The sequence below is a fragment of the Chiloscyllium plagiosum genome, unplaced genomic scaffold (assembly GCF_037043375.1).
Source record: "Chiloscyllium plagiosum isolate Xiang-an unplaced genomic scaffold, Cpla_swu_hap1 HiC_scaffold_4, whole genome shotgun sequence".
NCBI classification, from domain to species: domain Eukaryota; kingdom Metazoa; phylum Chordata; class Chondrichthyes; order Orectolobiformes; family Hemiscylliidae; genus Chiloscyllium; species Chiloscyllium plagiosum.
The window spans coordinates 73,101,867-73,115,436 of record NW_028270142.1 but is presented as its reverse complement, the minus strand read 5'-3'; the positions used below and the strand labels follow the sequence as shown (position 1 = coordinate 73,115,436).

Genomic DNA, 13,570 nt, shown 5'->3' with positions numbered 1-13,570 from the left:
AAACCTTCAACCTCTACCATCTAAAAGGAGCAGGGCTGCAGATGTACGGGAACATAATCAATTCTTCAGTGCCATTTGTACAAATTTCCTGAACCCCTTCTTTATCAGCATTATGAGGGCAGACCTAAAGTCCATGAACTGCAGCAATTCAAAAAGATGATCATCTTCTCAAAGCGAATGAGAGATGGGCATTAAATATTGACCCATCAGTGATGCCCTTCTCCAGTGAAATAAAATTAATACAAGTTTAAGCAGCACATCTGAATACACTAGCTTAGTAGAATGTACAAGTCCAGCATGGTACATGGGATCAATGGGTTCAAATATACAGTGTGTGGATGAATTTTGTATTTAATTGAGAGGAGATGATCTAATTGAGCAGTTTAACAAAGTGAAAAAGCGTTGAAACGGTGGTTACAAAAGAAACTATATCCTCTCATGGACATGCTCATATCAAAAAGACAAAATCTTGAGCCTGATCATTCAGTATAACGTTCAACCATGCAAAAAGTGTTGAAATGCTGAAACCTCCCCGTTGAAGATCTGGAAGTTAACCATTTGAACACTGTTTGGTATTGGTGTTAATCTGGTCTCAACCGAGCTTAGTGCATCGAAGTGCCTGGTGCTATACTTACTTACTTACAAAATACAAACTCATTTTGGAAATAACTGGAGCAGAAGATACTGCAATGTTACACTAGTTAACTGTCAAAGTAATAAAATTAAACAGCTTGCACATTATACACAAACATGCAGTAGAATTGTATCTGAAAACAATGGTAAAAGCAATAGAATCTAGTACCTGGCCTGGAACAACTGCTCTGGCAAACAGTTTATTCAGCTGCACCAGCTCATTAGGTGCAGTGTCAAATTTGAGTGCAATACTATTCAAAGAGTCCCTTGATTCAACCTGTTAAATAAAACACAATTTGTTAAAGACAAAATTCAGGAATTACACTTTGATGTAAAAGCAGATAGACAGCAGCATATATTTTTCTAGTTTACTATTTTTAACCCTTTTCAGCTCTCTACCACAAAAACCGAGCTATTAATCTATTTGAAAATAACCAATTAGAGATAACAAAATGTAAAATAACTTTAAAGAAGTTGGCAGAGCACTTCTTTCGTTTGACAATTGTAATGACACTAATGCCTTTAAGGACCGCATTTTGTCCTTTTTTTTAAGAAATGAAGAAATATTAAGGCGGAGGTGCTGAGGGATCTGCTCAAAGCCAACAAAGTAAATAAAATTTGAAGGCCTCACAAGTTAAGTTGGAACAAAAAAAAGCAGCTGAATGGGCGGTTTTGAGTTTCCACAGAATCAGGACATTTAGATTGAGTTTTCTACAGTAGCTGGGGTCTTATTCTTCTATTACAGGTGAAAGCTGGGAATGTCTTCTTGTTGCTAGAATTGCACGTGAGACAATCTATTTTACTGAACTTGTCTTTGCCAAGGATGTGGCCATGGATTGCTACCTAATATTAGAATAATTGGTTATTTATACAATTTTGAAAATATGTTGCTGGAAAAGCGCAGCAGGTCAGGCAGCATCCAAGGAGCCGGAGAATCGACGTTTCGGGCATGAGCCCTTCTTCATTCCTGAAGAAGGGGTCATCCCCGAAACGTAGATTCTCCTGCTCCTTGGATGCTGCCTGATCTGCTGTGCTTTTCCAGCAACACATTTTCAGCTCTGATCCCCAGCATCTGCAGTCCTCACTTTCTCCTATTTATACAATTTTGTTAAGCATTGATGGTTATAGTTAAGCCACTTATTTTATTTTATCTTTTTAACTGTAGTATAAAAATAAAGTGTGTTTCGTTGGAAGTTGAGTAATTTGACCAATCGAATTATATCTGGAACAGAACACCTTATGCTTACTTTTAAAATAAGAAACAAAATTAGGGCTTGGGCTATCTTCTCAATATGTTTTGAAGGGATTTGATCTGGTTCCATTACAAACTGGGGGCTCTTGTTGGGATCAACATCTCTAATTCCAGGTTGGGTTTAGGATTATTGGACTCAAATACAATGAGTGGTGAGTGTCAATATTCACTTTTCAGGTGTTCAATTTGGTTGGTTTAAATAGGGTGTGCCTTGGGAAAGTTCGTGGTCATATCTTGGGGACAGTCCAGATCACAGGTTGGATGTAATAGAATGTATGAAGGTGGATAACTCTCCTGGTCCTTACCAGATATATCCAAGAACACTGCATGAGGTTAGAGAAGAAATCGCAGGGGTCCTGGGTGATATTTTTGCATCAATATTAGCTACAGTGAGGTCCTGGAAGACTGGAGGGTAGCCAATGTTGTGCCTTTATTCAAGGAGGGCTGCAAAGGAAAACCAGTAAGGCTAACATCTGTGACAGGTAAGTTACTTGAAAAGATTCTAAGGGATATGATACACATGCATTTGGTAAGACAGGGTTTGATTACGAATAGCCAGCATGGCTTTGTGCGTAGGAGATCGTGCCTCACAAATCTGTCAGAGTTCTTTGATGGCCTGACCAAGAAGGTTGATGTGTGCAGGGTGATAGACGTAGTTTATAATGGATTTCCCCAAGGCTTTTTAGAAAGTTCCACATGGTCGGCTATCCTGGAATCTGGGGAGCTGGCAAATTGGATACACAATTGGCTTGATATAGGAAGCAGAGGGTTATAGTGGAAGGATGCTTGTCAGACTGAAGGCCTGTGACGAGTGCAGTGCCTCAGGGTCAGTGCTGTTTTGTTATCTATATCAAATGACTTGGATGAGAATGCATAAAACATGATTAATCAAGTTTGCAGATGACACTAAAATAGGTGGCATCGTGGACAGTGGGGAAGGCTTGTCAAAAATTGCAGTAGGGCCTTGATCAGCTGGGTAAGTAAACTGAAAAATGGCAAGTGGAGTTTAATATTGATAAGTGGGAGGTCTTGTATTTTGGAAAGTCAAATCAAGGTAGGAGTTCCATGGTGAATGGTAGGGCCTTCAGGAATGTAGTGGAACAGAGGGATCTTGGAGTTCATGTTCACAGTTCTCTACAAGTGGAGTCACAGGTAGACAGGGTTGTGAAGGTGGCTTTTGGCACACCGCCTTCTTCAGTCAGGGCATGGAGTAAAGAAGCTGGGAAGTCATATTGCAGTTGTACAGGACATTGGTGAGACCATATTAGGAGTACTCTGTTCAGCTTTGCTCATTTTGCTATAGGAAGGACATGATTTAATTGGAAAAAATGCAGAAGAAATGTATAAGGATGTTGCCTGGACTCAAATGATCTGAGTTATTGGGAAAGGTTGGACAAGCGAGGGCCTTTATCCTAGAGCATAGGAGGATGAGGAAAAAAATCTTACAAAAGTATACAAGATCATGAGAGACATGGATAGGGTGAGTGCACTCAATCTTTTTCCCCAAGGCCCGGGGAGTCCAGAACTAGCGGGCATAGGTTTAGCATGAGAGGGGAAAGATATAAAAGAAACCTACTGGGCAACGTTTTCACACAGTGGGTGGTACATGTATGGAATGAGTTGCCAGAGGAATTGCAACATTTAAGAGGCATTTGGATGGGTACATGAATAGGAAGGGTTTGGACGGATATGGGCCGAGTGCTGGCAGGTGGGACTAGATTGGGTCGGGATATCTGGTCAGCATGGACGGGTTGGACCAAAGGGTCTGTTTCCATGCTGTACATCTCTACGATTTTAATAAAAGGGAACCCGAGAGGCAATACTTTACAAAGAGGGTGGTACGCATATGGAATGAACTGCCAGTGGAAGTAGTTGAGGCAGGTACATTAACAACATTTAAAAGGAATTTGGACAAAACATGGATAGGACAGTTTTAGGAGACTGTAAACTATAAAGCGTTGATGGACATTTTGGTCGTCTTGGACGAGTTTAGGCCAAAGTTCCTGTCCCCGTGCAGCAGGACTACGACTATTGTATAATAATGGCTCTTTCAGTCACTACATGTTTCCTGGGGTTGGAAGAAGTCACTTCGGGAGTTTCACAAAAAGTGAGCAATTGGAATAGGCAGACATGCTGGAGTCAAGGTTGCCTCTGCCCTTGTGAAAAAGGCACATAATTGCAGCAATAGCTAACCATTTACAATTGTTGGTGATGCCATCTGAATCTTCAGAAATAGCTAAAATTCAATTGTAAATAAATCAGCTTGATCATGTAAAAGAAATGAAACAGTTTGATTTATGATCGAGTCTGGATGGGATGCCCTCGTTGGGCCAAATGGACTGTTTCCAAATTATAGGGTTTCTATGATTCCACGATTTTGGAGAAGTTCATATATTCGCTTCCTGAAGTAGTGCAAACTCACGTGGAAGAACAGAGTTAAGTCTGTAAGATTAGCAGCAGAAATGGCAGATGGATGATTTAAGGTAAAGAGAAATCCTCAGGTGGTAGGGGAAAAGGAAATGTCATTGAAGGTAATAAAGAAAGATTAACACAGGGTAAAAAGGAAACTCATGAAGGGGAAAAGAGAAGGCAAAATGCTCAGGTACTTCACTGTAATAAAATAGACCACATTAAGTTGCAGGTGGTTGAGAAAAAGCAAAGGGATGACACATGTGGGAAAACAGGATAAGCCAGTCAGTTTTGGTGAAGTGGTAATGAAAAGGACAGAAGAAGCTAAAAAGCTGTACCAGAATGTGCAACCTGGTCAGGGTTGGTTGAGAAGGAAATGCTAGATCTCTTTAAAGAATCTACGTGTGTTGGTAAGTTTACTCGTGTATACCAGGAGGTGTAGGTAAAGAAATTAAGATTTTAAGAGATATGGCAGCATGCCAGTCTTTGATGGTGAGAGATGGGAAGATATGCAGTTTAGGAGGAGTATTGCCAGACAAAGTGGTAATATGTGGAATTCATGGTGAGAAGGTAGCGGTGCACGTTCACAGAGGATGGTGCATGTCCCTGTTAAATACGTACCTCATGAGTCAGCGGTCGCCATTTGCAGTAGCTGGAGTGGTGACAGTGTGGACCAGTGGGCTACCAGGAAAGTAAATTTTCCTCTTAAAGAGTTACCTCATGAATAGGTGGAGTGATGGCTCAACAGGAGTAGACATTGACATGGGGATCGCGGGGCACTTAAACTGATATATTCAGGCTGTGGCAAAATCCAAGACAGTACATGTGTAGTGTCTCCCAGCCATCCTCCTCCTCTGAACAAAAGAAAGACCATGTGTGGAGGGTTGGTAAGGTAAGGATTTTTTTTGTCCCCATTTATTCAATCTCTCTTGGCAATTTAGAGCAGTGTGATGGAGTCTAGGGCAGTTACATGCTCCTCTTGCAGGATGTGGGAGGTCATCACTAGTGCCCCTGCTGACTTCGCCTATGAGAAGTGCACCCAACTCCAGCTCCTCACAGAACACGTTAGGGGACTGGAGGTAGAGCTGGATGAACTTTGGATCATTCAGGAGGCTGAGGCATGATTGACAGGAGTTATAGGGAGGTAGTCACACATACGTTATAGGATAAAGGTAGTGGGTCAATGTCAGGAGAGGGCAAGTGAATAGGCAGACAGTCGAGGGACCCCCTGTGTCCGTTCCCTTTAATAACAAGTATATAATTTTAGATACATGGCGACGGGGTGTGTGTGTGTGTGTCTTTGTCTCTCTGTGTGTAAATGTACCAGGGGAAAGCCACAGCGGCCAGATTTCTAGTACTGAGCCTGGCTCTGTGGCTATGAAGGGAAGGGGGAGAATAGGAGAGCGATAGCAATAGGAGATTCAATTGTGAGAGGGACAGACGGGAGATTCTGTGGTTGCGAGCAAGACTCCCGGATGGTAGGTTACCTCCCGGGTGGCAGGGTCAGGGATGTCTTGGATTGAGTCCACAGGATTCTTAAGGGTGAGGGAGAGCAGCCAGAAGTCGCAGTACGCATTGGTACCAGTGACATAGGTAGGGAAAGGGAGCAGGACCTTAAAAGAGAACATAGGGAGTTAGGTTCTAAGATCAAAGGCAGGACGAGCAGAATAGTAATCTCAGAATTGCTACCAATTCCATGTGCTTGTGAGGGTAGGAAAAGACAGCAAGTGCAACTGAACACCTGGCTGCAGGACTGGTATAGGAAGGAGGGCTTCAGATATGTGGACATTGGGATACCTTCTGAGGAAGATGGGACCTATAAAAGAAGGATGGGTTGCACCTGAACAACAGGGGCACCAATATCCTGCGTGGGAGGTTTGCCTAAGCTCTTCAGGAGGATTTAAACTAGATTGGCAGGGGGGTGGGAACCTGAGCTATGGATCAGGTGATGGAGTAGGTAGTGAACAGCCAGATACAGCATGCAGAGAATCTGAGGAGAGATAAGTACTTGATAGGGCAAAGGTGCAGTCAGTGTGATGGGTTGAAGTATGTCTATTATAATGCAAGAAGTATCAGGAATAAGGGTGTCAAACTCAGAGCATGGATCAGAACTTGGGACTATGACGTTGTGGCCATTATGGAGACTTGGATATCACAGGGGCAGGAATGGTTGTCGGATGTTCCGGGGTTTAGATGTTTCAAAAGGAATGGGGGCGGTGGAGAGGAGGTAAAAGAGGTGAAGAAATGGCATTGCTAATTAGGACAGTATTACAGCTGCAGAAAAGGTGGTCATCAAGGAGTATTGTCCACTGAGTCAGTCTGGGTGGAAGTCAGAAACACAAACAGAAGTTACTTTATTGTGAGTTGTCTATAGGCAGCCCCAACAGCTACAGAGATATGAAGGAGCAAATATGGATGCAAATTTGGAAAGGTGCAGAAGTAAAAGGGTTGTCATTATGGGTGACTTGCACTTCCCTAATACTGATAATACTCCTTGTGCAAATAGTTTGGATAGAGCAGTTTCTGTCAGATGTGTACAAGAAGGGTTCCTGATGCAATATGTAGATAAGCCGACTAGACGGGAAGCCATATTGGATTTGGTGCTTGGCAACAAACCATGCAGGTGTCGGATCTCTCAGTGGGAGAGCATTTCTGTGACAGTGATCACAAATCCATGACCTTGACTGTAGTCATGGAGTGGGCTAGGAGCAAACGGCATGGGAAAGTATTTAATTGGGGGAAGGGAAATTACAGTGCTATTAGCCAGGAACTGGGGCACCTAAATTGGGAAGAGGGGTTCTCAGGGAAATGCACGACAGAAATGTGAAGGCTGTTTAGGAAGCATCTTCTGATAGTGCTGGATAGATTTGTCCCACTGAGGCAAGGAAGGAATGGTAAGTTGAAATGGTAAGGAATGGTAAGTTGGGTCACAAGGAATGTGGAACATCTAGTCAAGATACAGAAGGAAGCTTACTTAAGATTCAGGAGGCAAGGATTAGACAGAGCTTTAGAAAGTTACAAGGTTGCCAGGAAGGAACTAAAAATGGATTTAGGAGAGCTAGAAGGGGGCATGAAAAAGGAGGAACAAATGGATGGCTAGAGTGATCAAGGATAGTGGCGAGAAATTGCACCTGGAGTAGAGGAGGTCCTTAATGAATACTTTGCTTCAGTATTCACTACTGAGATAGACCTTGACAGTTCTGAAGACAGACTGATATGCTAGAACAGGTTGTTGTTAGGAAGGAGGACGTGCTCAAATTTTTTAAAAGCTAAGGATAGATAAATCCTCTGGGCCAGATGGGATATACCCTAGGTTACAACAGGGAGGGAGTGATTTTTGACAGTGATTTTTGCGTCTTCACTGTCCACTGAAGTAGTGCCAGATGATTGGACAGTGGCAAATGTTATTCCTTTGTTCAAGAAAGGAAATAGGGATAATCCTGGGAATTACAAACCAGTTTTAGGTCATGGTTGGCAAAGTATTGGAGAGGATTTCGAGACACAGGACTTCTGATTACCTGGAAAACCACAGTTTGATTAGAGATAGTCAGCATGGCTTTATAAGGGACAGGTCATCCTCCCAAACCTTTGAGGACGTGACAAAATGCGTTGATGAGGGTAGAGCAGTGGATGTATTGTACATGATTTTAGCAAAGTGTTTGATAAGGTAGGCTCATTCAAAAAGTAAACAGTTATGGGATACAGGGAAATTTGGCTATCTGGATTCAGGATATGCTGGCCCATACAAGACAGAGGGTGGTGGTGGATGGAACATATTCAGCCTGGAGCTCGGTGACCAGTGGTGTTCTGCAGGGAATGGTTCTGGGACCTCTACTCTTTGTGAATTTTATAAATGACTTTTGGATGGGGAAGCGGAATGGTGGGTTTGGAAGTTTGCCGATGGCACAAAGTTTAGTGGAGTTGTGGATAGAGTGGACGGCTGTTGTAGGTTGAAAAAGGACATTAGGAGAAAGTGAGGACTGCAGATGCTGGAGACCAGAGTTGAAAAAGGTGGTGCTGGAAAAACACAGCAGGCCAGACAGCATCCGAGGAGCAGGAGAATTGATGTTTCGGGCATAAGCCCTTCTTCAGGAATGAGACTAGTGTGCCAAGCGGGCTGAGATAAAAGGTAGAGGGGAGGGAATTTGGGGGAGGGGCGCTGGGAATACGATAGGTGGAAGGAGGTGAGGGTGAGGGTGATAGGCCGGAGAGGTCGGGAAGAAGATTGCATGTCAAGAGGGCGGTGCTGAATCCGGGGGTTGGGACTGAGATAAGGTGGGGAGGGGGAGGGAGGGGAAATGAGGAAGCTGGAGAAATCTGCATTCATCCCGTGTGGTTGGAGGGTTCCTAGGCGGAAGATGAGGCGCTCTTCCTCCAGGCGTCGTGTGGCCAGAGTCTGGCGATGGAGGCGGCCAAGGACCTGCATGTCCTTGGTGGAGTAGGAGGGGGGGTTAAAGTGTTCAGCCACGGGACGGTTGGTGCGGGTATCCCAGAGGTGTTCCCTGAAACGTTCCGCAAGTAGGCGGCCTGTCTCCTCAATGTAGGAGACACTGTTGCCCATCTTCATTGTGGTCTGAGAGTCAAGAAATCAAAGATCCAGTTGCAGAGGACAAAGCAGGGAGCTAGGTGAGGGTGCAGCAGCTCTATAAAGCCATGGTTAGATTACCACACTTAGAATATTGTGTTCAGCTCTGGTTACCTCGTTCCAAGAAAGATGTGGAAAGTTTAGAGAGGGTGCAGAGGGGATTTATCAGGATGTTGCCTGAACTGGAGGGTGTGTCTTATGATGAAAGGTTGAGGAAGCTTGGGCTTTTCTCACTGGAGAAAAGGAGGATTAGAGGTAACTTGAAAGAGGTGTAGATGTTCAGAGGCATAGATAAGAGTGGATAGCCAGAGACATTTTCCCATAGCTGAAATGGCTATCATTAGGGTGCATAATTTTCAGGTAATTGGAACAAGGTTTAGGGAGATGTCAGAGGTTGGTTCTTTGGTGGGTGCGTGGAATGCACTGCCAACAGTGGTAGTAGAGTCATTAGGGACATTTAAATGACTCTTGATCAGAAGAAGGAAGATAGTATAATGAAGGGTATGTTAGTAGGATAAAAGGCTTGCATAACATTGAGGGCTGAAGGGCCTGTACGGTGCTGTACTGTTCTAACAGCAGTGTTCCATTATGTAATATAAGTTTACAGAATCCAGTGAAAAGTGGTGAAGTGGTGGTTGGAATAATACAGAAATTCTTGATTCTGGAAATACAGTTTATCCTTCGTAATGATATAGCTGGATCACAGATGGGACCGATGTCTTTGTAGTTGCAAAGGCAGTGTAACATCAGGCAACTATGGTGTTACAGGAATACTTACTGACTACAGCTCCGCCTTCAATACTATAATCCCAACCACACTAATCTCCAAACTCCGGGACCGAGCTCCCTGCTTCGTCCTCTGCATCTGGATCTTCAATTTCTTGACTCTCAGACCACAATGAAGATGGGCAACAGTATCTCTTCCATGACAATCCTCAACACTGGAAACCTGCAAGCTCGTGTACTCAGCCCCCTACTGTACTCCACGTACACTCGTAACTGTGTGGCCAAATGTCATCCAAACTCCATCTGCAAGTTCACTGATGACACTACCCTTGTAGGCCACATATAAAACAATGAGACAGAATACAGGAAAAAGACAGTGCTTGGTGGCTTGGTATAAACATAACAATCTGTCCCTAAACTGAAGAGCTGATCATCGACTTCAAAGAGGAGGAGGGCACACCTCTATCCACATCAATGGAGTGTAAGTGGAGATGGTTGAGAGTAGTGGCAATAACCATCAATCTATCCTGGGCCACCTGTATTGATGCAATGTCAGGAAGGTACAATAATGACTCCTCTTATTCAGGAGGCTAAGGAAATTAGGCATGTCTACAAGGACTCTCACCAAGTTTTATTGATGCACCACAGAAAGCATTCTACCTGTATGCATGACTATTTGATATGCTAACTGCTTTGCCTCGGATCATAAGAAACTGCAGAAAATTGTGAACACAGCACAGACTATCATGCAAACCAACCTTCCATCTGCTGATTCCATATACACTTCTCGATGCATCTGAAAGCAGTCAACATGATCAAATATCTATTCAATCCCAGTTATAATCTCTTTCAACCTCCCCCATGAGGCAGAACTTACATAAGCGTAAACACATACCGACAGGTTCAAGAACAGTTTCTTCCCTGCTGTTATTAGACTTCTGAATGGACCTCTCAAAATTTCAAATCTAATGTTGATCTTACTTTTTGTGCATCCTCTTTTCAGTCCCAACTTTGCATTCCTTGCTTTGTTCAATCACCCTACGAACTTTGTATGTTATGATCGGCCTGTTTTGCATGCAAAACAGATTTTTTTCACTGTATTTAGATACATGTGACAATAATAGATCAAGTCACATCAAAGTATACACTGGGATTTTCCTGATGTCTGGTAACAAGGTCACCAAAGCCACAGGTTGAAGTAAGAGGAGAAAACAAGGAATAAAGAGACGAAGTTGAAGTTCCAATTATCAGAAACTATGTTTAATCAGTATTTGAGAGAAAACAAGAACAATTATCTGAATTATAACAAATGAAAAAACTAAAGCAGTTCTATCAAAAAGCACACAGAAGAATCTGTGTGTATCCCAGAATCTTACTATCTTGACAATCAAGTTATAAGGAGGAAATGGAGACCATGACATATTCAGGCAAATGGAAAATAGGCTGAGGTTCATCAAGTTGTATTGCCGAATGGTTACAGAAAGGTGATGTTGCAGGTAGATGTGAACTACCAGCAGAAGTCATTTAGGAGTAAGGAAAACTCAAGCCAAAATACAAAAACAATTTTAATTAGCCTGGACTGTATAATCGGTGAATTTTGCCGGGCATGTCTTACATGTCAAATATGGGAAAAACCCTCAAGCAGTGATAAAACCAACACCCTTAATATCTCTTCCCACATTTGAGGATCCTCTCAGAAGAGTCTTGTTTGATCGTGTAAGACCAATACCTAAAATAAAAAGTGGGTATCAGTATTTGGGCGGCACGGTGGCACAGTGGTTAGCACTGCTGCCTCACAGCACCAGAGACCCGGGTTCAATTCCCACCTCAGGCGACTGACTGTGTGGAGTTTGCACGTTCTCCCCGTGTCTGCGTGGGTTTCCTCCGGGTGCTCCGGTTTCCTCCCACAGTCCAAAGATGTGCAGGGTCAGGTGAATTGGCCATACTAAATTGCCCGTAGTGTTAGGTAAGGGGTAAATGTATGGGTGGGTTTCGCTTCGGCGGGTCGGTGTGGACTTGTTGGGCCGAAGGGCCTGTTTCCACACTGTAATCTAATCTAAATTTGTTGACCATAATGGATATGTCTACTATATTTCCAGAGGCTATCATGACTAAATGAATGTTGGAAAGTTACTCAAATAGAGACTCCCCACAGAGATACAATCAGATCAGGGGTCAAATTTTAGAACATAGAACTTAGAAATGTACAACACAGAACAGGACTTTCAGCCCACGATGTTGTGCCGCGGATTATTCCTAATCTTAAAAAAAACCTAACCTATGCACCCCTCAATTCACTGCTACCCATGTGCATGTCCGGCAGTCACGTAAATGTTCCTAATGATTCTGCATCCACCACCACCGCTGGCAACCCTTTCCATGGATTCAAAACTCTATGCATAAAGAACCTTTCTTCTAAGATCTGAAAACTATGACCCCTCGTACCAGTCAATCGTGCCCTGGGGAAAACTTTCTGGCTATTGAGTCTATCCATACCTCTCATTACCTTGTATACCTCGATCAGGTCACCTTCCTCCTCCTCTCCAGCGAGAGGAGTCTGAGCTTAGTCAACCCTCTCTTTATAAGACAAGCCCTCCAGTCCAGGCAGCATCCTGCTAAACCTTCCTTGCACTGTGTCCAAAGCCTCTGTATCTTTCCTATAATAAGGCAACCAGAACAAGACAATATTCCAAGTGTGGTCTCACCAGGGTCTTGTACAGCTGCAGCAAAATCTTGCAGCTCTTAAATTGGATCCCCCTGTTAATGAAAGCCAAAACACCATATGCTTTCTTCACAACCCTATCCACTTGGGTGGCAACTTTGAGGGATCTGTGCACTTGAACACCAAGATCCCGCTGTTCCTCCACACTGCCAAGAATCCTGTCTTTGATTCTATATTCAGCATTCTAGTTCGACCCTCCAAAAAGCATCGCTTTGCATTTATCCAAGTTGAACTCCATCTGCCATTTCTCAGCCCAGCTCTGCATCCTGTATGTTGCGCTGCAACCTGCAGTTGCCACAATCGACAACAACTCCAACCTTTGTGTCATCTGCAAATTTACTAATCTACCCTTCAACCTCCTCATCCAAGTCATTTCTAAAAACTACAAAGAGCAGAGGCCCAAGAACAGAGCCCTGCGGGATACCACTCAACACTGACCTCCAGGCAGATTACTTGCCATTTACAACCACTCTCTGCCTTTTGTCAGCCAACCAATTCCGAATCCAGACAGCCAAATCTCCCTATATCCCATACTTCCTGACTTTATGAATGAGCCTACCATGGGGAACCTTATCAAATGCATTGAGGTCCACATACACCACATCCACTGCTTGACCTTCGTCACCTCAAAGAACTCAATGAGATTAGAAAGGCATGACCTGTCCCTCACAAAGCCATGCTGACTGCCTTTAATCACACTATGCTTTTCCAAATAGTCATAAATCTATTCCCTCGGAATTCTTTCCAAAATCTTGCTGACCACAGACGCAAGACTGACTGGTCTGTAATTGCCAGGGATTTCTCTACTCCCCTTCTTGAAAAGAGGAACAACATTCACCTCCCTCCACTCTGGTACCACTCCCGTGGAGAGTGAGGAAGCAAAGATCTTCTCCAGTGGCTTAGTAACCTCCTTTCCCGCTTCCCGGAGCAGCCTACGATAAATCTGGTCTGGCACGAGAGACTTATCTATCATACTGTTTGCCAAAATTTCTAGCACATCAACTTAATCAATCTTGATCTGTTCAAGCCTGTTTCCTAGCTCCTTTAGTTCTCATTCACAACAAGGTCCCCACCGAAGCAAAAAACTCAGTTAGGGCTGCCCCTATCTGCTCAGGCTCCACGCACAAGTTCCCTACGCTATCCCTGACCAGCCCAACCTTCTCCCTGATCATTCTCTTATTCCTCACGTATGAGTAAAACGTCTTTGAGTTCTCCCTAATCCTTCCTGCCAAGCCTTTTTCGT

General features: G+C 43.6%; 1 protein-coding gene across 9 annotated transcripts in view; it reads right to left on the bottom strand.

Moving 5' to 3' along the window:
- Window positions 1–13,570, bottom strand: part of oxr1a (oxidation resistance 1a) — a 583,533-nt gene that overhangs the window by 204,430 nt on the left and 365,533 nt on the right. For 8 of the 9 annotated variants that reach the window (XM_087986357.1, XM_087986351.1, XM_087986354.1 and 5 more), the window contains one exon: window positions 803–910. In XM_087986357.1, the coding sequence (XP_087842483.1) occupies window positions 803–910 (108 nt within the window). Of the gene's footprint in view, window positions 1–802; window positions 911–2,190; window positions 2,330–13,570 lie in introns of all 9 variants that reach the window. The other variant, XM_087986359.1, reaches the window with a different exon arrangement.